This window comes from Gorilla gorilla, chromosome 1, assembly GCF_029281585.2.
Source record: "Gorilla gorilla gorilla isolate KB3781 chromosome 1, NHGRI_mGorGor1-v2.1_pri, whole genome shotgun sequence".
In the NCBI taxonomy this organism is placed as follows: domain Eukaryota; kingdom Metazoa; phylum Chordata; class Mammalia; order Primates; family Hominidae; genus Gorilla; species Gorilla gorilla.
This window is the reverse complement of record NC_073224.2, coordinates 7,319,050-7,345,122: the sequence shown is the minus strand read 5'-3', so window position 1 is coordinate 7,345,122 and position 26,073 is coordinate 7,319,050. Positions and strand designations below refer to the sequence as shown.

Below are 26,073 nucleotides of genomic sequence, written 5' to 3'. Positions count from 1 at the left end.
TTGCAAATCACAGCTCTGTCAAAGGACTTGTGTAGAGAATATGCAGGTAACTATATATTTATCAGTACATAAAAACTAAATCCAATCAGACTATGAGCAAAAGAGTTAGACAACTCACGAATGAAATATATGTATGTCAATATATGAAAATCACAAATATGACAAAGGCCTATTCTCTAGAATGTATAAAAAACACAAAAAGTCAACAGTGAAAATAAATGATAAAAGACATTAAGAGGCATCTTATCAAATAGGATAAACACCTAAATAAGCAAAACAAACAAAAACACTAAAATGATTTCCAATATATTTTTATAATGAAAATTAAATCTGTGATAAAATAAACTACATACTTATCAGAATAAAATTATTGGTAATGCCAAGTGCTAAATAAGATGCAATGCAACTGGGTATTTCAAAAATTGCTAGTACGAATAAAAAATGGTAAGCTGGCTGGGCGCGGTGCCTCACACCTGTAATCCCAGCATTTTGGGAGGCTGAGGCGGGTGGATCACGAGGTCAGGAGATCGAAATCATCCTTGGCAATATGATGAAACCCCGTGTCTACCAAAAATACAAAAATTAGCTGGGCGTGGTGACGTAGTCCCAGCTACTCGGGAGGCTGAGGCAGGAGAATCACTTGAAACCAGGAGGCGGAAGTTGCAGTGAACTGAGATGGCGCCATTGTATTCCAGTCTGGCAACAGAGCGAGACTCCATCACACACACACACACATACACACACACACACAAACTAAGTACAGCTGTTTTGGAAAAAAAAAGGGGCAGTATTTTATGCAGTTAAATATATATTTATTATACCACACCAGGATGGCAGTGATTCGTTTTACAACCAAATGTTCCTGGATCGTTATCCTAGAGAAATAAAAACTTACAGTCATTCAAAAACCTGTACATGAAGGTCCATAGCTGTGGACCTTCACTTGTAATAGCAAAATCTGTAAACAACACAAATGTTCTTCAATACAAATGCATAAACAAACTTTGTACAATTAGACACTAGAATGCTATTCAGAAAATAAAAAGAACAAATTATTGACACATGATAACTTGGATAGAGCTCAAGGGCATTACACTTTGTAAAAAAAAGAAAAGTTAATCTGTAAAGTTTACATAATGTATGTTTTATATCTATATCTGTATCTATGCAATGAAATTATAGTGATGTAGAACAGATCATTGGTCTCCAGACGTTAGGAGGTTTGGGGAGAAGATGTGACTGACTATTGAGGAAGAACAAGAGGAAGTTTCTCTGTGGTAATAAAACAGTTCTGTATCCTGATTGGGGTGAAGGTTACATAAATCTACACATGTGATAAAAATTTCATAGAATTTTACAAACACACACACACAATACATATAACAACTGGTGAAATTTGAATGAGTTAATAGTATTCTACCAAAATGAATTTCCTGGGTTTGATAATGTACTATGGTTATGTAACATAGTAACATTGGGACAAGCTGGGTGAAGGGTATACAGAAATTTTCTGTACTTTTTTTAATGTCCTAAAACTCAACACACAAATAATGGCAACAAAAATTCAATGCAAAAATTGTAATAGTAAAGCAAAAAAGTTATCTTTAAGTTATGATTTTTCCCTAAATTGAGCTAAATACTTACTGCAATCTGAATTTAAAAATTTCAGCATTTTTTGTGTGTGAAATTGAAAGCAGAGTCTAAAATTTCTACAGGAGTGAAAAGAATCAAAAACAAGAAAACTTGAAAACAGAAAGAAAGAAAAAGAACAAGATAGGATGATTATTCTACCTAATATGAAAATGTTTTATAAGGCTACAGAAATTAATATAATGTGGTATCTGTTCAGTAATAGAAATATAGACAAAGGGTAAAAAATAGCCAGTCTATTAATTGCCCCACATAGGTACATAATTAATAACAATACCTAATCTGTCACTGAGGCCTTTTCAATAAATGATGCTGGGTCAGTTTGTAATGATCCTACAACATATATGCAAAAACTAATTGGAAAAGAATTACAACGTTAGCATAGTAGACTATCTTTATGACTTGGATTAGGCCAAGATTTCTTAAAGAAGACCAAAAGAAAAACCATAAAATAAAAGATTGATGAATTTATCTTCATGCAACTAAAACTTTCTGCTCATGAAACAGCTCCATTATGAATAAAGATGCAAGCCATACATTGGAAGATATTGGGCAAAATATTGATATCCAACATGCACAAGGAATTCTTAACAAATCAGCAAGAAGAGTCGGCTCTCCCTCCCCACCAATATGTTAGAATAATGATTTCCTTTGTGAAGGTATCGACTTGGAAGAGACAAAAGGAAGACATAAAGGGAACTAGATGATCTTTGTTGTAGTTACACAGATACATATTTTTTTTACATCTGTAAAAAAAATTATCAAGCTGTACAATTAAGATTTGCATTAACTGTATTAAATAAATCTGTATTAATGTAAATAAATTGCACTTTGAAGATGAATGAATTCTTTTTTTCATTGCATTAGATATTTATTTTAATTTATTAGAATTATACTTTAAGTTCTGGGGTACATGAGCAGAACGTGCGGGTTTGTTGCATAGGAATACACGAGACATGGTGGTTTGCTGCACCCATCAACTCATCATCTACATTAGGTATCTCTCCTAATGCTATCCCTCCCCTAAACCTCTACCTCAAAGAGGCCCTGGTGTGTCATGTTCCCCTCCATGTGTCCATGTGTTCTCATTCTTCAACTTCCACTTATGAATGAGAACATGCAGTGTTTGGTTTTCTGTTCCTGTGTTAGTTTCCTGAGAATGATGGTTTCCAGCTTCATCCATGTCCCTGCAAAGGACGTAAACTCATCCTTTCTGATGGCTGTATAGTATTTGTGGTGTATATGGGGCACATTTTCTTTAGCCAGTCTATCACTGATGGGCATTTGTGTTGGATTCAAGTCTTTGCTATTGGGAATAGCTGCAATAAACATACGTGTGCATGTGTCTTTATAGTAGAATGGTTTCTAATCCTTTGTGTATATACCCAGGAATGGGATTGCTGGGTCAAATAGTATTTCTGGTCCTAGATCCTTGAGGAATCACCACACTGTCTTCACACTGGTTGAACTACTTTACACTCTCAACAACAGTGTTTGTTTCTGGGTGCTAGAACTTCATATATTCAAAGTAACTCCTCATTCGAAGTTTTGTTTCTACCATTCATGGGCTTGTATAATCTGTCTCTATCAGGTACTCCTTCTTTAACTTAGAGATTCATGAGAACTATATCAGCTCATTTTTAAACACACAATGGGAAATCACTAAAAGCTTCCAGGGACAATGTATCTTCAATATAAGTGTCTGAAAGCTAACCCACCATTTTGAAGATTTTGAAGATTTTGAAGATTTTCTATGCAAACCTTTATTAAGAAATTAAGAGTAGAAACATCTGGGCCGGGCGCGGTGGCTCACGCCTGTAATCCGAGCACTTTGGGAGGCCGAGGCGGGCGGATCACGAGGTCAGGAGATCGAGACCATCCTGGCTAACATGGTGAAACCCCGTGTCTACTAAAAATACAAAAAATTAGCCGGGCGTGGTGGCGGGCGCCTGTAGTCCCAGCTACTCGGGAGGCTGAGGCAGGAGAATGGCGTGAATCCGGGAGGCGGAGCTTGCAGTGAGATGAGATTGCGCCACTGCACTCCAGCCTGGGCGACAGAGCCAGACTCCGTCTCAAAAAAAAAAAAAAAAAAAAAAAAAAAGAGTAGAAACATCTGCAAATTGAAAATGCAATAAGAAATGAACATATTTCTAAAATTATTTAAAATTTTTATTTTATATTTAATTTCATTGTGGTCAGATAACAAGTCTGAAATACCACTTCTTTGAAACGTATTTCTATTTTTATAGGTATTTTGTGCATTTTTATTAATGTCTTACATTTGCTTGGAGATAAAGTTCATTCTGTTTTTGTTGTTGTCATCGTTGCTGTAGCTTTCGCCTGTATATTAGGCTTAATTTTCTGGTTAGAATTTTTTATTCTTCCAAAATTTTATAGGCCTCATTTACCATTTTTTAGCTCAATATGTTTTAAAATAATTTCTCTGATGGTGAATGAACCTGGTATGAGTAATGAAATTTCCGCGACGACATGTACTTGTGTAATTTTCATTCATTCTAAGAGAAGATTTTTTAGATGGTATAAATGACAGAATTTATGCAGTTCTGTTCCTTTCTCACCCTAACACTGGGTAAGGAGATAATTAAAAAGAGTAGCAAACTTTTAGTCTTAAACAAATGACGCTCTCTCCTGTCATCCTCAACTCTTTCAAGGAGACAAGTGTTTACTGAATAACCTTCTCTTGAGACATGGGCTCAGGATTTACATGCACTGGTTAAGGTACTATCTTAAATATATTACTGCTTTGGAAACTGAAGCTCTATATGAAGCAGGAAACTCCTCTCATTTGTTCTAAAACAAGCCCCTTTTGAAATTCAGGATGGTCTGAAATGGCGGGTTAACTTTCAGACACTTATATTGAAGATACATTGTCCCTGGAAGCTTTTAGTTATTTCCCATGGTGTGTTTAAATAAATCATGCTGCTATAAAGACACATGCACGCGCATGTTTATTGCGGCATTATTCACAATAGCAAAGACTTGGAACCAACCCAAATGTCCAACAATGATAGACTGGATTAAGAAAATGTGGCACATATACACCATGGAATACTATGCAGCCATAAAAAATGATGAGTTCATGTCCTTTGTAGGGACATGGATGAAATTGAAGATCATCATTCTCAGTAAACTATCGCAAGAACAAAAAACCAAACACCACATATTCTCACTCACAGGTGGGAATTGAACAATGAGAACACATGGACACAGGAAGGGGAATATCACACTCTGGGGACTGTGGTGGGGTGGGGGGAGGGGGGAGGGATAGCATTGGGAGATATACCTAATGCTAGATGACGAGTTAGTGGGTGCAGCACACCAGCATGGCACATGTATACATATGTAACTAACCTGCACATTGTGCACATGTACCCTAAAACTTAAAGTATAATAAAAAAAAAGAAAAAAACATACTATTTCTTAAGTGTGTTTTACGTACAGGAAATATAGCCTTTATCATAAAACTCTCTAAGACAATGTGATAGCCTGTCTCTGATTGCAATTTGGCTTTGATAACCACAGCTTTCTGCCATCATTATCTAGCTTGTGTCTTTATAAATAAAATAGTCTTCTTTTTTTGTTTTGCAAACCCCAAACCTTTAGAAGGTGTCCCAAATTTTTCATTAGAAATATCTCTATTCACCTATGCCTTGGCAGAAGTAAGGTGACTCAATTATGTATAAGGTTGTTGAGTGTTACCCAGCTTTGATAACTCATTGTTAGTAACTGTTAACATTCAGCATGATTATGAAATTAAGAGTTCATATCCATGGATCTATGTCCATAAGTCAAGGTAACCTTAAAACATGTGTAGAAAAGAGAACTTAGTTGTAGTTTAAAGCAATTTTCCAATGCGATTACAGTGAGACTCTGGGAAAAGATAAATATTGCTTAAATGAAAAATTACATAAATTTAAAAAGGTTTGCCTTTAAACACCAAATAAAAACAGACTGTGGAATAAATACAAAAGAAATGTGACAATATAGCAGTTACATTTGAGTTGTGTACCTCCCCTTTTTCATGCAACTATATTTTAAAATATAATTTTAAAATAATGTGATTTGTCTTTGGTGGAGTCCCCATATTTAGTTTTTAATCATAGAGCATACACATAGGAAATAACACTCAAAACACGTTATTGAACAGAAATAAACTTTTCCAGGTTATGGTACAAGCTCTGGAGTCACTTTTTAATATTTCCACGCTATGTGAAATTGGAAACAATATTTAACTTTCCATTGTTAATTTCTTTTTTTAGAAAGTAGGATATACTGTCAACAGTACTTGTATCATGGGGTTGTTTTAGGATACAAAGTAATATATAGATTTTACTTCACTTGAAGAAAAGTACATAAATGCTCAAAAATGGTATCTCTCAATACAATTAGCTCACTTCATTCTTAAAAATATCTTATTATATCAATGCACAAACTTAATTTTCTGTTCATGAACTACTAAAGGGAGAGAATTACAATGTGTTAAAATGTTAATAAATTCAGGAACTTAGAGTCATTTGACACTAGATCGTCTTGACCTGTGGGCCTCATTTTGCTGGTGTTTCAGGTTTACACATGTCCCCAGCCACCATTTCAGGGCTTCCTTGACCTCACTGTTCCTCACACTGTAGATGAGGGGGTTTAGTAAAGGGGTGAACATACTATAGAAGGCTGACACAACCTTATCGTGGTTAGTGGACCTGTGGGATTTGGGTCTCATATAGGTAAAAATGGCAGCTCCATAAAAGAGTCCCACCACAGCCAAATGTGAAGAGCAGGTGGCAAAGGCCTTCTTGCGGGCTTCTGTAGAGCGCATGTGCAGAACAGCAGCGAGGATGAGACCATAGGAGGACAGGATGAGGGAAAAGGGGACCAGGAGCATTAACACACAGCAGATGTACATGGCGTTTTCGAAGACTGAAGTGTCAGCACAAGCCAAATGAACCAGCACGGGGGCCTCGCAGAAGAAGTGATCGATCTCGTGTGCACCGCAATATGGGAAGCTCAGGGTAGCAACAGCCTGCATGAGCCCGTCAGCTGCACCCAGGAGCCAAGACAACATGGTCATCCTCAGGCACAGCTGCCAGCTCATGAGAGTGGGATATCGGAGTGGGTGGCAGACAGCCGCATAGCGGTCATAGGCCATGGCTGCTAAGAGGAAGCACTCTCCACCACCCAGTGTGGGGAGGAAGAAGATCTGCACACCACAGCCAGCGCGGGAGATGGCCTTATTTCCGGTCAAGTAGTCAGCCGCCATTTTGGGCACAGTGGTGGAAACCAGCATCACGTCCATGAGGGAGAGTTGGCTCAGGAGGAAGTACATGGGCGTGTGGAGCCGGCGGTCCCGGTGAATCAGGAGAATCATGAGGGAATTGCCAAACAGGGAGGTCAAAACGATACTCATAACCATCATGAAGAGGACTTGGTGGGTTCTGGTGTGGTTAAAGAGTCCTAGGAGAATAAAGTCTGGGGTAGTATTTCTCATCTCCATAATTTCCCCTGGTGTGATGGTGCAAATGGAAAAATAGAGAAGGAAGAGGCTTTTATCATCTGAATAACGAGCTAATTTCCCTCTTTTTCTTGTAGAAAATTCACAAATGTCATGGTTTGAATATTTTAGACTTCATCTCAGACGCAGATGGTCTCATTCAGGGACCTCCAGAAAGGCAGTGCCAAGGACTCATTAAATTACTACATCCAGCATGTGAGCATTCAGATGTGAGCAGCCACAAACACACAGTAACACTAGCATCTTTGAGATGATACCTTGTCTGTGACTAATAACACTTCATTTTTAAGTTGTTTCCTGTCCTATACTTACTCCAAGTACTACTTACTCATTATAGTTACTGCTATTCTCTTCCAGCATTTACCAACATCAAAGATTCTCTCATGCTATCAGGGAAATAAACAGAGATTATAGGACAATAAAACAGGCAAAATAGGCAAAGATTCTACCTAATCAAGCCTGTGCCAAGCCTTGTCGGTTGCATTACTGTCTTCCCATATAGTGTATGCACTCCCCTTATTTTACATACTATTTAAAGTATCTTTCTCATGTGATTGCCACAGCCCACTGACTCCTTGACTGCAGACCTCCACTGCCTCCATTATAACTTTAAATCACCCTCAGACTCATTTTATTAATGCAGAACTCATGGATAAAAAAGCACTGGACATGGCATTAAAAAGTCCATGTCAAAAAATCACTACTGTCCAAACCACCATCGCCCTGCTATACTTATGTAACAAACCTGCACGTTTGGCACATGTATCCCAGGACTCAAATAAAATAAAATAATAAAATAAAAATAAAATAAAATAATAAAATAAAATAAAATAAAATAAATGTGTGCAGAGAAGCACCAAAAAAAAAATCACTACTGTCTAGTTATCTTTTTCCAGATTACAGTAGGTGTACCACTGCTAGTATGTGTCATGATTTTAGGAAGTATGTGAAATAACATATTCTACCTGCAAAGTTACATAACTTGTATTTGTGCTAAGAAAAAAAGTAAACATGAAAGCATGGGAAAAAAAGAATCATTTCTGTCATTTTACATTATAAGGAGGTTATATAACATTTCTGTTTTGTTTTGTTTACTTAAATGTTTTAAACCAGTGGTCCCCAAACTTTTCTACCAATGGGGGTTGTGGGAGAGGGGATGCTTTCGGGATGATACTGTTTCACCTTGGATCATCAGGCATTAGATTCTCATAAGGAGCATGCGATCTAGATCCCTCACACGTGCAGTTCACAATAGGGCTCACACTCCTATGAGAACCTAATGCTGCTGCTGATCTGACGGAGGCAGAACTCAATGGGTAATGCTTGTTCACCTGCTGCTTACCTCCTGTGCAGGCCAGGTCCTAACAGGCCACAGTCTAGCACTGAACTTTCTAAAAAGATTACTAAAAAAAATTACATGAGTTTTGCATATAAGAGTTTGAAAATAGTTTTTTAAGCCATAGTGCATATTGAAACAAAATTTTTATTTTTAATTAATTTTTTAGTTTAGATCATTTTATGTTGCCATTTTTTCATATATTCAGAAGCTTAAAAATCACAGCATAAAATATTAATTAGATTAGTGAGCTGAATACTATGTTGACATGATGGTGAAAGTCTAAGATTTGAAAATTCTTAGACTTTCTAAATGGTTATACTTTTTCATTCTGAGTGGTTATACTTTTTCAGAATTGAATTCTCTTCTCTACAGGTGGAGGCAAAGAGTAAATATCGCTTTAATTTGGAACCATTGCTCTTTTCTTTAACATTAAAATGTAACAAAAATAAATAAACCTGTATTATCCTAAGCTGTGAAAAATTATGATGTATAATATTGTTATAGATTAGACTTTTCAGCACATTGTATCGGTCAGATAATTTAATAGAAAAGTTAGTTTAACTTTATTAATTCTTCTTTCAGGTATACGGAGGTATTGCAGCTTGATTGTTTTTACTAATTACCATTTTTGAATAAAGGATTTTTTGGCGTTTTAAATATACAGCTATATTTATTTGTCAAGTGGAATATTTATCTCTCATTTAAAGGCCGTATTAACTCAGCAAATTATAAGAATGTGAACAAATGCTGATAAGTATTTCTTCTTTAAGTCAATTTGTGGGCTGATATTAATTCTAAGCTATTAAATAGGATACCTGGATTTAAATAAAACATTTTAATACTTTTGTATTTTTATGTATAAAATATATATCTTTTTATATATTTTTCCACATACACTTATATATACATTTCTATTATATATATTTATATTTATTTCTATTTGTCTTTCTTAGCTCTTCTAGGCACTTTATTTAGAAATAGCTGAGGAATGTTGTGTCTATTAATGTCAAAACCATGCCCTTTCTGAAGCTGGTAGGTAAACCGATTATCGTCCCCTTCCCCACCTTCATGCTTACTTAAAAACACACACAGATCACTGTTCGGGAACATTAGAGTTCCACTCGACAATCTCCTTCTCTCTTCTTTCTGGCATCCTACCCTCCACAAAGGCAGTGTCTCTATGTCCACAAGCTGTTGATATAACATGGAGAAATTATTGAAACAGCCATACTCTTCAGTAAAAAAAAAATCTTCTAATACAAATTCAATCATTTGACCTAATTAACTGCTTTATTCAAGAATTTTTGAATTGGTGTTCTGGGTAGACACAGACTGCATCTTACATTTTCAAAACACCCTGTGGATGACAGGACAACATTTAATTTGTGTGATTTGTGCCTGCAACTTTACAAAGGTTACTTTGCAATTCAAAATTCATATATAAAATGCTGAATACATAATAAATATGAGTAATTTGAAATTACTACCTAAAATTAAAGAAAAATAATTATCAAACAAATTGACTCACCTTTGCAGTAGAGAATCACAGCCATTGTGACATATATATGGGACTGAATCTTTCTGATGGGTTGAGTACAAATGTTTGCTTAACCTCAGTATTGTGGCTACTGCTTTGTGCTTTTTGCTGTATTTAGTTAAAAATCCTCTGTGGTCACTGAAAGTTTCTAAACAACCAAATATCTTCCCTGGAGCTATGCCACTTGGAAAGGTATATCATCTTTGGCAAGGGAATACAGATTAAAGTATTTCCTAAGGGTAAATGAATGTAATGAACAAATTATCACCCAAGTTTTGCTAAAAGCAAAAACACTCTGAATGGGAATGTGAACAGATATGTCCCTTGTAAGGATAGCAAGCACAATGAATTAGTGAAGTGAAAGTCTAGAATTCTGATCATTGATAATCCTTGAATATATGTGACTTAATTACCTGAAATAAATTTTTAAATTTTCTGAAATTGTATCATGAAAATAATAATAGATTTTATTTATTGAACATTTCTACATGCTAGTGAATATGCTCAGCATTTTACATGCATTTACATGCATGTTATTTAATCTTTTAATTAACTGTTTGTTCTGTGAACTTTTACATTAATATAGCAATGTAAACAATGCTAACGGTTTTAAATACCATACCTATATTTAACTATCACGAGGTAGCAGAACTTTAATGTTCAAATCATAGATTTGTGGTTCTTAAAGGTTGAGGAACATCTGAATCACTCAGAATACTTAGGAATTACACTTTGAGAAATACTGCCTTTTATAAAAAAAAATCTGAAGGTGAATTTCGACTATTTTGAACTGGGCCCCAATGCTTGGATAGCCTATAAACTAATCAATTCCCAACTTTACATGTTTAAATGTTTTTGTGTTTTGTTTTTAATCTCACTTCTATTTCTTACGCATTTCATGATTTTGGATAAAATGATCTTCATGTTCCTTTCCTATAAAAGATGCATAATAAAATTGCTTACTTTGTAGCATTATAGGAAGGAATAAATAAAATATTGGTAAATGTTCTGGGAGAGTATCTGGCCCATGGTATATTCTCCATCCATGTTCATTGATATCATTATTGTAATTGTTCTCAAATAAAAAACAATCCCTGCAAGGCAGAGTAATGTTGATGCTGGCCTACATATTATAAAAAGTTATCTAAAACAAGATAAGGGCAGGGTAGCCTATTCTTTCGGTGTTTAATAGTCCTGCTCAAAGACTATTTAGTGCTCTGGGTGAATGCTTCTGTGTTTGATTTGCCATTTACCATAAATTACTGCCCAGAATCTGTGAAGTTGTTTTGTCAAGCAGACATATAAAGAACTTCTGTCCATGTCATATTAGATATCAACCAGTTTTATACTAATGGAAAACAAAACAAAAATAATGAATTTTTTTTGAAATCAAATTCACAGTGTCTTTTCCAATACCGCTTCCCCAACTCTCACACCAACTAGGTGTCTTACTATTCAATTTAGTCCTGACACTGACTGGAGTCTGGAGCATCAGACTCCAGATGCTGATGGAATCAATCCCACAAGACTGCCTTCCCTTCAGATGTCAGTCTCAAGTAGGGGATATCCAGGTTACCTCTACCTGATTTGGATACAAACTTGGAGGATCTCACAACCACTCTGCTTCAGGTTATATAACTGGCTGGAACGAAGCATGGAAATGAGGAAAATGCTACCCTTGCTATTATAGTTTATTATAAAGGACGCAAATGAAGAATCAAATGAAGAGGTACATCTGGGAAGCTCCGGAAGGGTCCCAAGCACAGGAGCTCCTGTGCCACCCTCTGGGCAAGTAAATGTGTTTGCTAACTCAGAAGCTCCCTGAACCCTGTCATTATGGGTTTTATGGTGGCTTCATTATATAGGCACTAATGTGGCTGTTGGTAACTAACTCAATCTCCAGCCCCCACCTCCCCAGAAGTTGAGTCATGGGGCTTGAGATGGAGCAGGGAGCCCTCTTAGTGACCTGTAAGTTCCTCCAAGTGCAGAGATAAAAGAAAAGCTTAAGTTCCTTCAGGGAAATTCCAGGCACCTAGCTAGTCCTGAGAAATAAATGAGCAAATTGATAAGTAAGAAGACAATAATAGCCTAGTATAATTGCCAAGGAAGTTAAAATCACAGGATACTTAGTTCCTTTATAAAAACTAGAGATAACAGCTTAACATTTGTCCCTGAGTTGTTTTTCAGAAACTTGGAATCCCACTAAATAGCTCTACTGGCACATAGACCTCAGATAAGGAGGAACTGAGGACAGAACTCGGACAACCATGTTTTCTTCTGAATTTCTTCCTGAAGGTCCTGGAGGAAGTCACACCCATGGATGAGAGTTAACATTATTTTCTGCTGACTCTAATTTTTTAGACAAAGCTTTACTTCCTTAACCAATCACAAATCAGAAAATTTTTGAATCTCCCTATGATGTGTGGGCCCCCCACTTTGAGATGTCCCATTTTTTCAGGTTAAACCCATGTATAACCTCCATATATTGATTTATGACTTTTCCTGTAACCTCTTCCTCCCTCCCTTTAAAAACTTACCTGTAGCCATCCATCAGAGAGTTCAGGTCTTAAGCATTAGCTGCTCACTTCTCCTTGCTTGCCCCCCTGTAATAAATTCCTCCCTTTCTCTTGCTGCAATCCCCATGTCAGCATTTGACTTTGCTGTATCAGGCAGGCTGACTTGAGTTTCGCTTGGTAACATCTCTGTGGACTTGGGGTGTGCCACTCTCAGGGTATGTAAATGTGTTTGCTCACACAGAAGCTCCCTGAACCCTTTCGTTTAGTATGTTTTTTAATTTCTAGTTTTTGGGGTATATGTGCAAATTTGTCATACAGGTAAATTGTAGGTCACAGAGGTTTCATGTACAGATTATTTTGTCATGCAGGTAATAAGCATAGTACCCAATAGGTGGTTTCTCATTGTCTCTCACCTTCCACCCTCAAGGAGGCCCTGGTGTCTGTTGTTTCCTTCTTTGTGTCCATGTGTACTTAATGTTTAGCTCCCACTTATAAGTGAGAACATGCAGTATTTGGCTTGTAGTTCCTTGGTTGGTTTGCTTAGGCTAATGGCCTCCACTTCATCCATGTTGCTGCAAAGGACATTATCTCAGTCTTTTTGTGGCTGCATAGTATTTCATGGTGTATATGTACTACATTTTCTTTATCCAATCTACTATTGACGGGCATGTAGGTTGATTCCATGTCTTTGCTATTGTGAATAGTGCTGTGATGAACATACATGTGCAGGTTACTTTATTGTAGAACAATGTATACTCCTTTGCGTATGCAAGTAATATTGAGATGGGTGGCTTGAATGGTAGTTCAGTTTTAAGTTCTTTGAGAAATCACAAAGCTGCTTTCCACAATAGTTGAACTAATTTACATTTGCACCAGTAGTGTATAAGCATTCCCTTTTCTCTGCATCCTCACCATCTGTTATTTTTAGATTTTTTTAGTAATACCCATTCTGACTGGTTATGAGATGGTGTCTCATTGTGGTTTTGATATGCATTTCTCTAATGATTAGTAATGTTGAGTACTTTTTCATATGCTATTGGCAACATGGATGTCATCTTTTGAAAAGAGTCTACTAATATTCTTTGCCCACTTTTTAATGGAGCTGTTTGTTTTCTGCTTGATTTGTTTAAATTTCTTTATAGATTTTGGATAGTAAACTTTTGTTGCATGTATATTTGCAAATATTTTATCCCATTCTGTAGTTTGTATGTTTATTCTTTTGATAGTTTATTTTGCTATGCAAGAGCTCTTTAATTTAATTAGGTTCCACTTGTTAATTTATGTTTTTGTTACAATCAATTTTAGTATCTTCACTGTAAAATCTTTGCCAGGTCCTATGTCCAGAGTGACATTTCCTAAGTTATTTTTCAGAGTACTTAGAGTTTTAGGTTTTATGTTGAAGTCTTTAATCCATCTGAAGTTGATTTGTGTATGTGATGTAAAAAGGGTTCCAGTTACAATCTTCTGCATTTTACTAGCTAGTTATCCCAGCAACATTTATTGAACAGGAAGTCATTTCCCCATTGATTATTTTTGTTGGCTTTGTCAAAAATCAGATGGCTGTAGGTGTACGGCATTATTTCTGGGCTCTCCATTCTGTTCCGTTGGTCTATGCATCTGTCACTGTACCATTAACATGCTGTTTTGATTATTGTAGCCTTGTAGTATAGTTTGAAGTCAGGTAATGCGATGTCTCCAGCTTTGTTCTTTTGGCTTAGGATTGCCTTGGCTATTTGGGTTTTATTTATTTATTTTTATTCCATATGAATTTTAAAATTGTTTTCTCTAATCCTGTGAGGAATGTCATTGATAGTTTGACCTAGGAATAGCATTGAATCTGTAAATTGCTTTGGGCAGTATGGCCATTTTAAGAATATTGATTCTTCCTATCCATGAACATGGAAAGTTTTTCTATTTGTTGGTGTCTCTCCAATTTCTTTGATCAGCATTTTATATTTCTCATTGTAGAGATCTTTCACCACCGTCATTAGCTGTATTGTTTTCATGGCCATAGTGAATAGGATTGAGTTCCTGATTTGGCTCTTACCTTGGCTGCTATTGGTGTATAGAAATGACACTGACTTTTGTACATTGATTTTGTATGCTGAAACTTTGCTGAAGTTGTTTATCAAATCAGGGAGCTTTTGGACAGAGACTATGGGGTTTTTCAGATATAGAATGGTATCATCTATGAAGAGAGGTATGTTGACTTCCTTCCTTCCTGTTTAAATGCTTTTCATTTTTCACTCTTGCCTAATTGCTCTGGCTAAGACTTCCTACATAATACATATTAATACTTAATGTGTATGCACCTAACAACATAATGTCAAAATAGATGAGGCAAAAACATATAGGACAACAAAAGAGAAATACATAAATCTGCAATTAAAGTTGGATATTCAGCACCCCTCTGTTAGTAATTGATAGATCCAGAGGCAGGAAAACAGTAAGAATATAACTGAACAGCACCATCAACCAACTGGATCTATTTCACATCTGTGGACTACTCCATTCAACAACATTAGAATATGCATTCATCAAAGTACACCACATTCTGGTCTATAAAACAGACTTTCACAAATTATACCTGCCTCACAGTCTTCTTAGAAGGGTTACACTGGTTAAACCAAAACTTTATTGTCACTAAGAAATTGTAAAGAATCTCTCAACTCATTATAAGCTCCCAGGCTTCATGGAGACACCATCACAGAGTAATTCATTACATCCTGGATTTTTTTAAATTGATCTCACCTACTGAAACCCCTTGTCTATAATATCCATCACCACTCCAACTTGATAATGAGTAACTTCCATCTCTGCAGAAAGAAAAAGATGCTCAATCTTTGGTCAGAGCCTCCAAGGAGTATGATTGAATCTTTGACAGCCATATTTTCCTCTAAAGAATTTATGTTTCTGTGCAGATGAAGATGGAAATGGAAATGTAAAGAGGAGATGCTGAGAGGGGCTGAGCCTTGTGCAAAAGTAGAGAGTGGGTTTAGGCAGGAGCACGGTCACTTCATACACTGTCACAGCAAACAAGGCTGAGTATATGGTACAGAATGAGGGAGGCTGATACAGTTCATGGAAGAAAAGTTTGAAATCTGATTGTTTTATTAACAGGTTTGTTTATTTTTCCCAGAGGAGTCTAAGAGATGTGGAAGTGGGGTAAGGTTTGGGGAAAGCAGAAGGAGGCATGGATCACTACTTTTTAGAGAAAGTCTGCAGAGAACAAGAACATACTGTGACGTGGCAAAAGGGCCGTGAGATTTGTATTCATAAATCTGAGATGTATTGTCATAAATTTGAGGTGAGATGCATCATCATATGTTAAACTTTCCTCAAGTCACGTTTCATTGCTGTGTATGGATCTTACAGGGATAGTAACAGGCTGAGAATGAGTTTTACCTGGGTTTGAGTTTTGCATTGAGTTAAATGCAAGCAGCACCACATTGCAGCAGGGAAAAACATAGAAGTTACCAAAGACTAACAAGAGCAATAAAAAATCTGTATGTGATCATAACTGGTCCACTCTTCTTATTTAAAGCACTAGAATAGCTTTGTCCAGTTTTGTTCTTCATCGTATTTGCATCCAGTATTTATTGAGTCTCATCTCATCATCTCCTAGGACAAAGGGTGCCAAGATAATTCAAGAATCCAGCATTACTTTAGTTCCAGTTCCATCCATGTTGTTGCAAATGAAAGGACTTCACTCTTATTTTTTTTTTATGGTTGAATAGTGTTCTATGTATCTAGTAAATTTTCATTATCCATTATATTACATGAAATAAGCCAGGCACAGAAAGACAAACTTTGAGCATTCTTGCTTATATGTGGGAGCTAAAATTAAAAATTAAAAAATAATAAATACAGTAGAATGACTGTTACCAGAGGCTTGGCAGAGTAGAGTAGAGTGGGGAATAAACTGGAGATGATTAATGGGCTCAAAAATACAGTTAGGATGAATAAGATTTAGAATGTAGTAGCACAACAGGATGACTATAGTTAACAATAATTTATTGTATATTTCAAAATAACTAAAAGTGGAATTGGAACGTTTCTAACAGAAAAAAGTAACAAACGCTTGAGGTAATAGATACCCCAAATACCCTTATTTGCTCATTACACACTGAATGCCTGTATCGAAACATCACATGTACCTCATGAATATATGCAACCATTAGATAATCATAATAATTCTAAAAAATTAGAGGAAAAAAACAAAGAACATGGATATTAATTTTATAGCATTATTTCTAATTTCTGACATAAAATATAGCAGTTAGTGTCTTCAAAGATAAAAAAAGAATAATATAACCCCCCAAAAATGTGTTCTTTTCTAGTTAACCAATGTATGGATTAAAGAGGTTAAGAGATGCTACAGTTGATTGAGCCCTTCCTCTGCAACAGACACTATGTAAACATTTGGCATACATCATTCTATTTAATTATTAGAATGTCCCTCAAATTAGTCCAGTTGTAAAGATTAGTAACAGGCTGAAATCTTAAGTAATTTTCCCAACTCAGCTTCCTAATTAGTGGCATAGCTGTCAGACTAGAATATTCTCTCTGACTCTAAATGCTCATTTTATCACATTATGTCTAAGAGTCAACTTTCACTCTAGTAGAATAGCTAAATGGATAAATATTGTCATGTATCAATTATCTACCCCCACCTAACAAGTAGAAGGAAGTGTTTTATCCTAGTGTAATTTAATTTAGTCACAATCATCAATCATTCCCCCTGGAAACTCACTAGAGGGTGGACAGGAAACTATCCTTGGGACTAGTTCTGCTATTACTGAGTCGAGTACTTGTAAGTGGTTCCTGCACTTTTTAAATCCTGAATTCTCTAACTTACATGATGAGAGAATTTCCATAAACATAATTTAACATCTTCTATAGCTCTGAAATCATGTTCTGGAATATTAAATACACCCCTCTTTAGTCTGATTCTGGGTAGCAGCTGAATGCAGCAAAGTTGATTGGGTTGGTTGATTTGCTTTAAGTTCAGAATTTGAGTTCATCCCCAAATCAGCAAAGTCAAGTGAAGTGACCAAGGTTTTGGCCCCCATGGACTTGGACACTGGAGATCAATTAGAGGAGAAAGAGGAATATCTAAGGGTTGGTGACTTAAGGTTCTGTGTGTAAAATATAGCCATTCATCCTTCTGTCTTCCATTGGTAGAACCTGAGGGACTTCAGTGTAAAATGCCTTATTCTGTTCTCACTGAAACAAGGTAAGAGGAAAGGAAGAGACTTTATCTAAACACTGCATATGCAAACAGGATAATATTTCACAAGAGCTGGTGAAGTTGTTTTCTGATTTCACCATAAAGACAATGACTAGCTGTGGGAGCTGTAAGGAATGAATATTATAAAGTGTTACCTGGTGTTTCTTCCTCATGAATTTTGGCAGATAAAGAAGAGATTCTCACTTCAGAAAGAATTTTGGTTTAATGCAGGGCCTATTGATCAGTGATATAATGTTATTGATAGCCTGATATACTATCAGAACATAGTTTGATGCTTACATGTTTTAAATAATTATATGGAATGTTTGCAGATTATGATGTCACTGTAAAGCTGCTGCTTTTTTTTTTTTTTTTTTTTTTTTTGAGATGGAGTCTCACTATGTCACCCAGGCTGGAGTGCAGGGTCGCGATCTCAGCTCACTGCAACTTCTGCCTCCCAGGTTCAAGTGATTCTTCTTCCTCAGCCTCCCGAGTGGATGGGATCACAGGCGCATGCCACCACGCCTGGCTAATTTTTGTGTTTTTAGTAGAGATGGGGTGTCACCATATTGGTCAGGCTGGTCCTGAACTCCTGACCTCGTGATCCGCCCGCCTTGGCCTCCCAAAGTGCTGGGCTTACAGACCTGAGCCACTGCGCCTGGCCATAAAACTGCTTTTTCTACCACTGTATAAACTGAAGAACGTCGGGCAAAGTGAGTCATAGTAATATAACTGAATTGAGTTGATTTGGGTTGGCTTTATCCTAGAAAGCTTTTTTGGAAATGTTTTCCTATCATCAGGAAACGCTCTGCTGCACAGGGAATAGACAGTTCCACATCAAATTGAAAAAGAAGGCCGGGCACGGTGGCTCATGCCTGTAATCCCAGCACTTTGGGAGGCCGAGGTGGGCAGATCACGAGGTCAGGAGATCGAGACCATCCTGGCTAACACAGTGAAACCCGGTATCTACTGAAAATACAAAAAAAAAAAAAAATTAGCCGGGCGTGGTGGTGGGCGCCTGTAGTCCCAGCTACTCGGGAGGCTGAGGCAGGAGAACGGCGTGAACCCGGGAGGCGGAGCTTGCAGTGAGCCAAAATCAGGCCACTGCACTCCAGCCTGGGCGACACAGTGAGACTCTGTCTCCAAAAAAAAAAAAAAAATGAAAAAGAAGAGTGAACTAAAAATGTAAAAAAAGGTAACATGAACTTGTTAGAGTTGCACTATGTGCAGCTCTCAAACAATGTGACATTAATAAAAACATTTTCTCAGGGCGTGAGGGCTCTCCATGGTTAACACAGGGAATGGGCAAAGGACAGTGACAATTACTAAGGACCTACTATGTGCTGAACACACAGAACTGTGAATTCTCTTTATAGTTGTCCTATACGTTGTTGAGATTGAGGGAGCTGAGTCTATGACTATTTGCTATTGGTCTCCTCCTGATTGTCTAAAAGAGTTTTAAGAAGTGTTCACTAATTGTAATTTTGCAAAATAAATTCAGGACCCTACACTTGCTACACTTACATTGTTAGTTTCTGTGAAATGAGGTGTTTTTTAACTCTATAAATTTCAGCAACGTATCTTTTAGAATGAGAAAGAAAATAAACTTTTTATCTGAGGAATAAGTAGCCCCCTTTAAATTATCAGGCCCAGCAAGATTGAAATGTGGCCGCAGTCACATCTCACTCTTTCTCGATCTAGGTAATCATCTCTTGAATCTACGTGCTATGGGGGCTCTGGACTGACTTGTGGCAACTAACCATGAATTAACCTATCAATCCCCTAAACCACATATCCTATAGTTAAATAATGCATAACCAATCACTGATCAATGTTGTTTCTGAAACCAGTGAGACTTGCTGATAAATAACTTTAGAATTTGTCTCCTCTCCTGATTCCTCCCTTTCTTTACCTTAAAAACTTGGATCTCTTCTTGTTCTCCAGGTTACTTGCCACAGAAGTGTTTCTGGGCTGCAGCCCTCAACCTTGGCCCAAATAAACTTTCTGTATTAATTTTGCCTTAGTGTCATTCTTTAAGTCAACAAGGATGGCCAAGGCAGTCACTAATCTTACACTCACCTGATAGCCACAGTAACAACATTTTCCCAGCTATAATGTAACTGACAGAATGATGCTTCATGTAATTCTGGTGCATGAAATAAGGTCGCATGTCTAACAAGGAAAGCTGCTGGACATCAATGGAAATAGATCCTAAACTCAAACTCCAATATCCCATGACCTAAAATCTCCAAGTCCCAGATTCACAGGATCCTAAAAGTAACTATTCTCTTCCATTGCCTAACAACATGCCACTTTTCCATTTTTGGAAACAAAATCGTTATTGTAGTAACTGCCATAAAACAATCTTTATAATACTCTGAGCTATAGTCTATGCAACAAAGAATCAAAATGTCTCTCTTCAAAACAACTCCAGGATGGAACACATAAACCTAGACCCAAGTCATCTTGTTCAGGGCTCGGTATTGGATACACCTCATAGGATCATGCTGGCAGCTTTCTTCCCCTGGATTTAAACCTGGATTAAACAAAGGAATTCAGAAAGCGCTACAAAAGGCTTTTCCAATTTCCAGGACATGTTGGGCATCCCCTAAGGCCTGGGCACATCAGGACAGTTGGTCGCCCACTTGGGGATGGGACAGCACCTGATGAATCATTCTATCCCTACTGCCTCACTCAGTGACTACTGCATCAAAGGCTGTCAACATGTTAATCTGATAAAATTAATCAAATATTTGCTTGGAACTAAATTACTAGGATAGTTCTTACTGACAGAATGAAGCCACATGAGTTACAAAATCAATCTTTATCACACATACCCTGGAAATTAGAAAAGTCGTTTGGAGTACTTTTTGAATTCCTTTGTTTAATCCAATGATCTCTCTGCTTTTTTATTTTTCTATAGAATCGTAATCACTACATAACATCACACTGTATGTTTGAGTTTGTTGGTCTATTGTTTGTAAAATTAACTCAGTTTTAATTACATATTCTAAAATCCTTTGTGTTTCATCACCAAAGCACATCAGTAGCTAGCAGCATTGTCATAAAACCTAAATTCAGTGAACGCTATTTGAGGAAATGAATGTATCATAATGATGGTTTTCATGTTTTTTTCTGATCAGTTTTTATTTCTAAAGCACTATAAGAAGCAGAGAGTGCCTGTGATCCCATTTGGCATCCAAGTCCAATGCTACTGTGCACCTGTCATGTTCCCAACTTTTCATTGTTAGTGTTTATTCCTTAGACAGCTATAGAAATGAATTTCCATTTTTTTTTCTGTGGCAGGCTCTCTTTCACAATTGTATTCATGCTACCCAAGGTTATATGAAGTAACAGTTGAATTTAAGTTCCTAAATGTGAATAATTGCAACAAACTATGATTTGCTTTTGAACAGCAAAAGTTGAAAAATCAGTAACCCAAGATGACTAACCAAATCAATATGCTGGGCAGGATGAGACATCAGTGTCTGCCTCAGACAGAAGAGCACACACAAAACATGACCTCTCACTCCAAGCCCAGGTAAAGGAAGAAGTCACACAGATGTTAGAAATATAATTATAGTTTACGAATACCTGGGAAACTGCATGAAGAAAAAAACAAACTGCCAGATTTGGGGTGGTGTAAAGAGAAAAAGAGAGATTCTAAAAGTCATAAATAAAAATTCCCAAGGAAAAGCCTAGGCATAAAAAGCTAGACAAACTTTCCAGGAAGGGAAAATTATTTATTTTTGTTTGCTTGATTTCTTTATTCTCAATTATTAACATTTAATTGTGTTGTTCTATCTAATTAAATTGGAAGACATGCTTAAGCCATAAATTACAATTGTTCTACTGCTCACACTGGCTTTTCCAGTTGAATAGATTTGTAGCTGCTTGACTGTGCTGTCATCTACAGTAATGAAAATCAAACTATAAGAACAGAAAGTGAATATCCTCTCTAATCTCCATATGCTTCAGATATAGAAATTGATTTAAAAAAAACCTGCAGTGTTAGTGGAGAAACAACTCATTCTAAACAAACATTGATAAAGTCAGTTCCTTTTTGTTTTTCTATTGTGTTTTATTTCATGTTTTGTGCTTTGCTTTTGTTTCTATTTCTCTTTCAACAGTTACAGCAGAAAGTTTTCATGGAGAAATGGAATCACACTTCAAATGATTTCATTTTGTTGGGTCTGCTTCCCCCAAATCAAACTGGAATATTTCTCTTGTGTCTTATCATCCTCATATTCTTTCTGGCCTCGGTGGGTAACTCGGCCATGATTCACCTCATCCACGTGGATCCTGGTCTCCACACACCGATGTACTTTCTTCTCAGCCAGCTCTCCCTAATGGACCTGATGTACATCTCCACCACCGTCCCCAAGATGGCGTACAACTTCCTGTCCGGCCAGAAAGGCATCTCCTTCCTGGGATGTGGTGTGCAAAGCTTCTTCTTCCTGACCATGGCGTGTTCTGAAGGCTTACTCCTGGCCTCCATGGCCTACGACCGTTATGTGGCCATCTGCCACCCTCTCCATTATCCTATCCGCATGAGTAAAATGATGTGTGTGAAGATGATTGGAGGCTCTTGGACACTGGGTTCCATCAACTCCTTGGCACACACAGTCTTTGCCCTTCATATTCCCTACTGCAGGTCTAGGGCTATTGATCATTTCTTCTGCGATGTCCCAGCCATGTTGCTTCTTGCCTGTACAGATACTTGGGTCTATGAATATATGGTTTTTGTAAGTACAAGCCTCTTTCTCCTTTTCCCTTTCATTGGCATCACTTCTTCCTATGGCCGAGTCCTATTTGCTGTCTATCATATGCACTCAAAGGAGGGCAGACAAAAGGCCTTCACCACCATTTCAACACATTTAACTGTAGTGATCTTTTACTATGCACCTTTTGTCTACACCTATCTTCGGCCCAGGAATCTCCGCTCACCAGCTGAAGATAAGATCCTGGCGGTCTTCTACACCATCCTTACCCCCATGCTCAATCCCATTATCTACAGCCTGAGGAATAAGGAAGTCCTGGGGGCCATGAGGAGAGTGTTTGGGATATTCTCTTTCCTGAAAGAATAATCATGGCTGTCCCCACTCCCTTTGTATTTCCTCTTTCCAAGTTGATTCCAATACCCTAGAGCAGGGTTGTCCAATAGAAATACAACATAATTTAAAATTTTCTAATAGGTACATTTAAGCAGTCAAATAAATTTAAATAATATATTTAATTCAAAACAATGTTATAATTAATATTAATATTAACAATATTGATGTTAATTACATAGCATACTATTTCAATAAATTATATGCGATATATTATAGTACATGTTTGTACATATATTACTATTAACGTGATAATGTTTATACTTGTATATTGACATAGAATTTCTTCATGTAATAACACAAATTTGTTAATGTTGCCTTTTACTCTGTTTGCATTCTAAGTCTTCAAAGTCTTGTGTTTGTTTTATAGAGTGCAGTGCAGCTTGGACAAAACACATTTCAAGTGCCCAGTAGTCAGTGTCTATAGTGTTGGACAGCACAGCCTTAGAGCATCCCCAATCAATAGTTTCAGAAGTTATATATGCGTGTGTATGTGCATGTATGGTGTATACAAACATTTTTTTGTTATATATAATATTGCTGATGAACTGAAAATTAACAAGTAAAATGCACATGCTAAGGTAGTGTTTATGTGTTTCTTTATCTGTTGGCTCATTTTTAGCATGTGTATATTTATTGTAATTAACATTTGAAGTCCAGTTTATCCTAACTCCTTTAATAAAACTATTCAGGGAGAGCTTATCTGACTTATGATTTTGCTGATTTCATAAAGATACTGAGATTAAATAACTTGAATATGAATATAAAAAACCCACATTTATGTATACATACAAATTAATAAAATCTTTTATAAATAACTTTATCAAAGTTGTACTTAAAGAAATTATTTATATAAAGGCACAGAGACAGTGACAGGGTAGAGACAACATGCAAAATATAAAACGGAAACTGGGACCTCAGGCTTCAGCTTTGATGTGTAAAATATATATATGACTTTGCACAGGATGAAATCCTATGTTGCCATATGGAAAGTTGTGTTTAACAAAAGTTTTACTATGGTTGTTTTACTAATTCACTTAAGTGACTTCAAGTCTATCAATAGTTGGAGTTATAGAGGGGTTCTGATTTTTGTGGAAAAAAAATTGAGACTTGCATTAATATATCCCTTTTATTTACTGCCCAAATTCAAGCTCCCAATATCTTTTTCTAATTTCTTACTGCCTTAAGTGTTTTCATCTCTTGAGTCCAGTTCTTACTGAGAATATAGTGTACTCATTGCCATTTGAGTTATTTCCCTAAACATACATTTGATCTTGTCATTCTATAATCTATGATTCCTGTTGGATTATCTAAATTTTGGAACATGAAACTTATATCCCCGTGCTTTTAAAGCATGCATTATGTCTCCCTGTACCCGTTTCTATCACTTACACTCAGTACCGCAGTCACTCTAGATCTCCTGCCTTTCTCCATAGCCCTCTATTTCCTTGCCCATCTGAACCTTATCACAGACCATGTCTCACTTCTGGAAAGTTCTGATTTACATAGCTTATGACTATCAATCTGAATCCCACATAATCAGTAAACATAACTCAAAATTGACATCCCATCTCTTCTTATGCACAGCTGATATCTCTTTCCCCCACACTTCTACTCCTGCTTATGATCACATTTTATTAACACTTATTCACATCTATGTCTGTCTTATTTTAAATTGAAGCTCATAGAATATTTTAAAAATTATAATAATTAGGATTATAAGGCTAACAAATATTTACTAATTGTAAATGTGTTTCCCACATACATAACTTAACCTGCACTACAACACTATGATTCTGATATTTATTCCATGTTGAGTGAGCACTTTGAGGCTTGGTGAGGCAAAACAAACAAACAAGAAAAATGTCTTAGGTCAGAGAGCTGGGAAGGGAAGAACACAATTTAGAAGCCAGTTTTCTTTGAATCAGGCTTTGATTCATGTCACCCAGTCTCTGAACAAGACCCTCATCATTTTGGCCTGGAGGTCCCCACAGAATGGAGTGCTATGGCATGCAATGATGGGGACATTTTTTTGTGGTAATTTATTTATGTTTATTGGTATGCAGTGCAAGTTTAAGGAACTAGTGTTCATGCCACATTACAGATCCAGGGGAAAATATAAGCAGATAGTAGTTAACAGATCATTACTTAGAATTTCCTTTTACTTCTTCAAATGGGTTGTCGCTCATTCCGGGAGGCAGATTCCTCAGTCTGCGATGTATCTCACTCATTTTTTCCACTAGTATCAGGTTTTTCTCCTTGAATTAAAAAAAAATGTATAATTTTTTCTGCTCTGAATATGACCACTAAAATTAATTTTTGGGGTTTGGTTTTGTTTTTTTTGGAGATTCTACCGTTACTTTGATGTTAAACAATCACCAATGCAGTAAATCCTTATTTAGTAGAAAGTATAATATGTCCTAGTATATTCTGCAGAAATTAAACACATTGATCAGTCTTTGTACAAAAACAACAAACCACGGTTGTGAAAGGAAAACAGCAAGCTAAAAAATACAGCCTCCAGATTTTCTGCAAGACAAGGCATTTGGAAAAATTTCTCCAAGCAAAAGTAACTGGAAGGCTGCTGAAGTTCATTCACCTTAATTAACAAGAACCATATCATATAGGAAGGGTTCAATGCATACCTTATTAATTAATTTAAGGTATGTATTAATTAATTAAAACTAATTTAATTTTAATTAATTTAATTAAATAATAAATAATTAAATTAATTATTAATTAATTTAAGGGATTGTATCAAACCCTTCCTATGTGATATGGTTCTTGTTACATCAGGTAAAATGATGGACAAGCAGGTATAGTCTTTTACCCTGTGGAGCCCACATGCTGGTGTGAGCCATAAAAACATTAGTACACACTATCTGGTCAGGCTGGGCAGTGATGAATTCAGGCAGAAAAGTAGCAAATGATTTATCACATGGAGTCATCAGGCCCCTCTGACATGATGAAGGGGCTGGCCATGTAAACCTGAAGGATAAAACCCACAAAGCCCTCCAATGACTGAGACAGGAGCACAGCAGAAGGCAGTGAGCAGAGAGGAGTAGGAGAATAGATCAGAGCCTTCTCAGGGCCAGGTGAAGGCAAATAATCTGGACTTTATTCTAAATGTAGCAGAAGCCTTGCAGGGAAATATTTTCTCAAA

At 36.6% G+C, this 26,073-nt stretch overlaps 2 protein-coding genes across 2 annotated transcripts in view; one reads left to right on the top strand and one right to left on the bottom strand.

Annotated features, from left to right (window-relative positions):
- Positions 1-25,536, top strand: part of OR2L13 (olfactory receptor family 2 subfamily L member 13) — a 176,182-nt gene extending 150,646 nt beyond the window's left edge. Inside the window, exons 3-4 of the mRNA XM_019032895.4 lie at positions 21,216-21,340; positions 21,930-25,536. Coding sequence (XP_018888440.4) covers positions 21,948-22,886 — 939 coding nt within the window. The 5' untranslated portion in view covers positions 21,216-21,340; positions 21,930-21,947 and the 3' untranslated portion in view covers positions 22,887-25,536. The remainder of the gene's footprint in view (positions 1-21,215; positions 21,341-21,929) is intronic.
- On the bottom strand, positions 5,641-7,231 carry LOC109029274 (olfactory receptor 2T33). The gene has a single exon (XM_031012769.3). The coding sequence runs from the start codon at positions 7,157-7,159 to the stop codon at positions 6,182-6,184; it is 978 nt and encodes a 325-aa protein (XP_030868629.3). The 5' UTR covers positions 7,160-7,231; the 3' UTR covers positions 5,641-6,181.
- Positions 25,537-26,073: the final 537 nt, after the last annotated feature.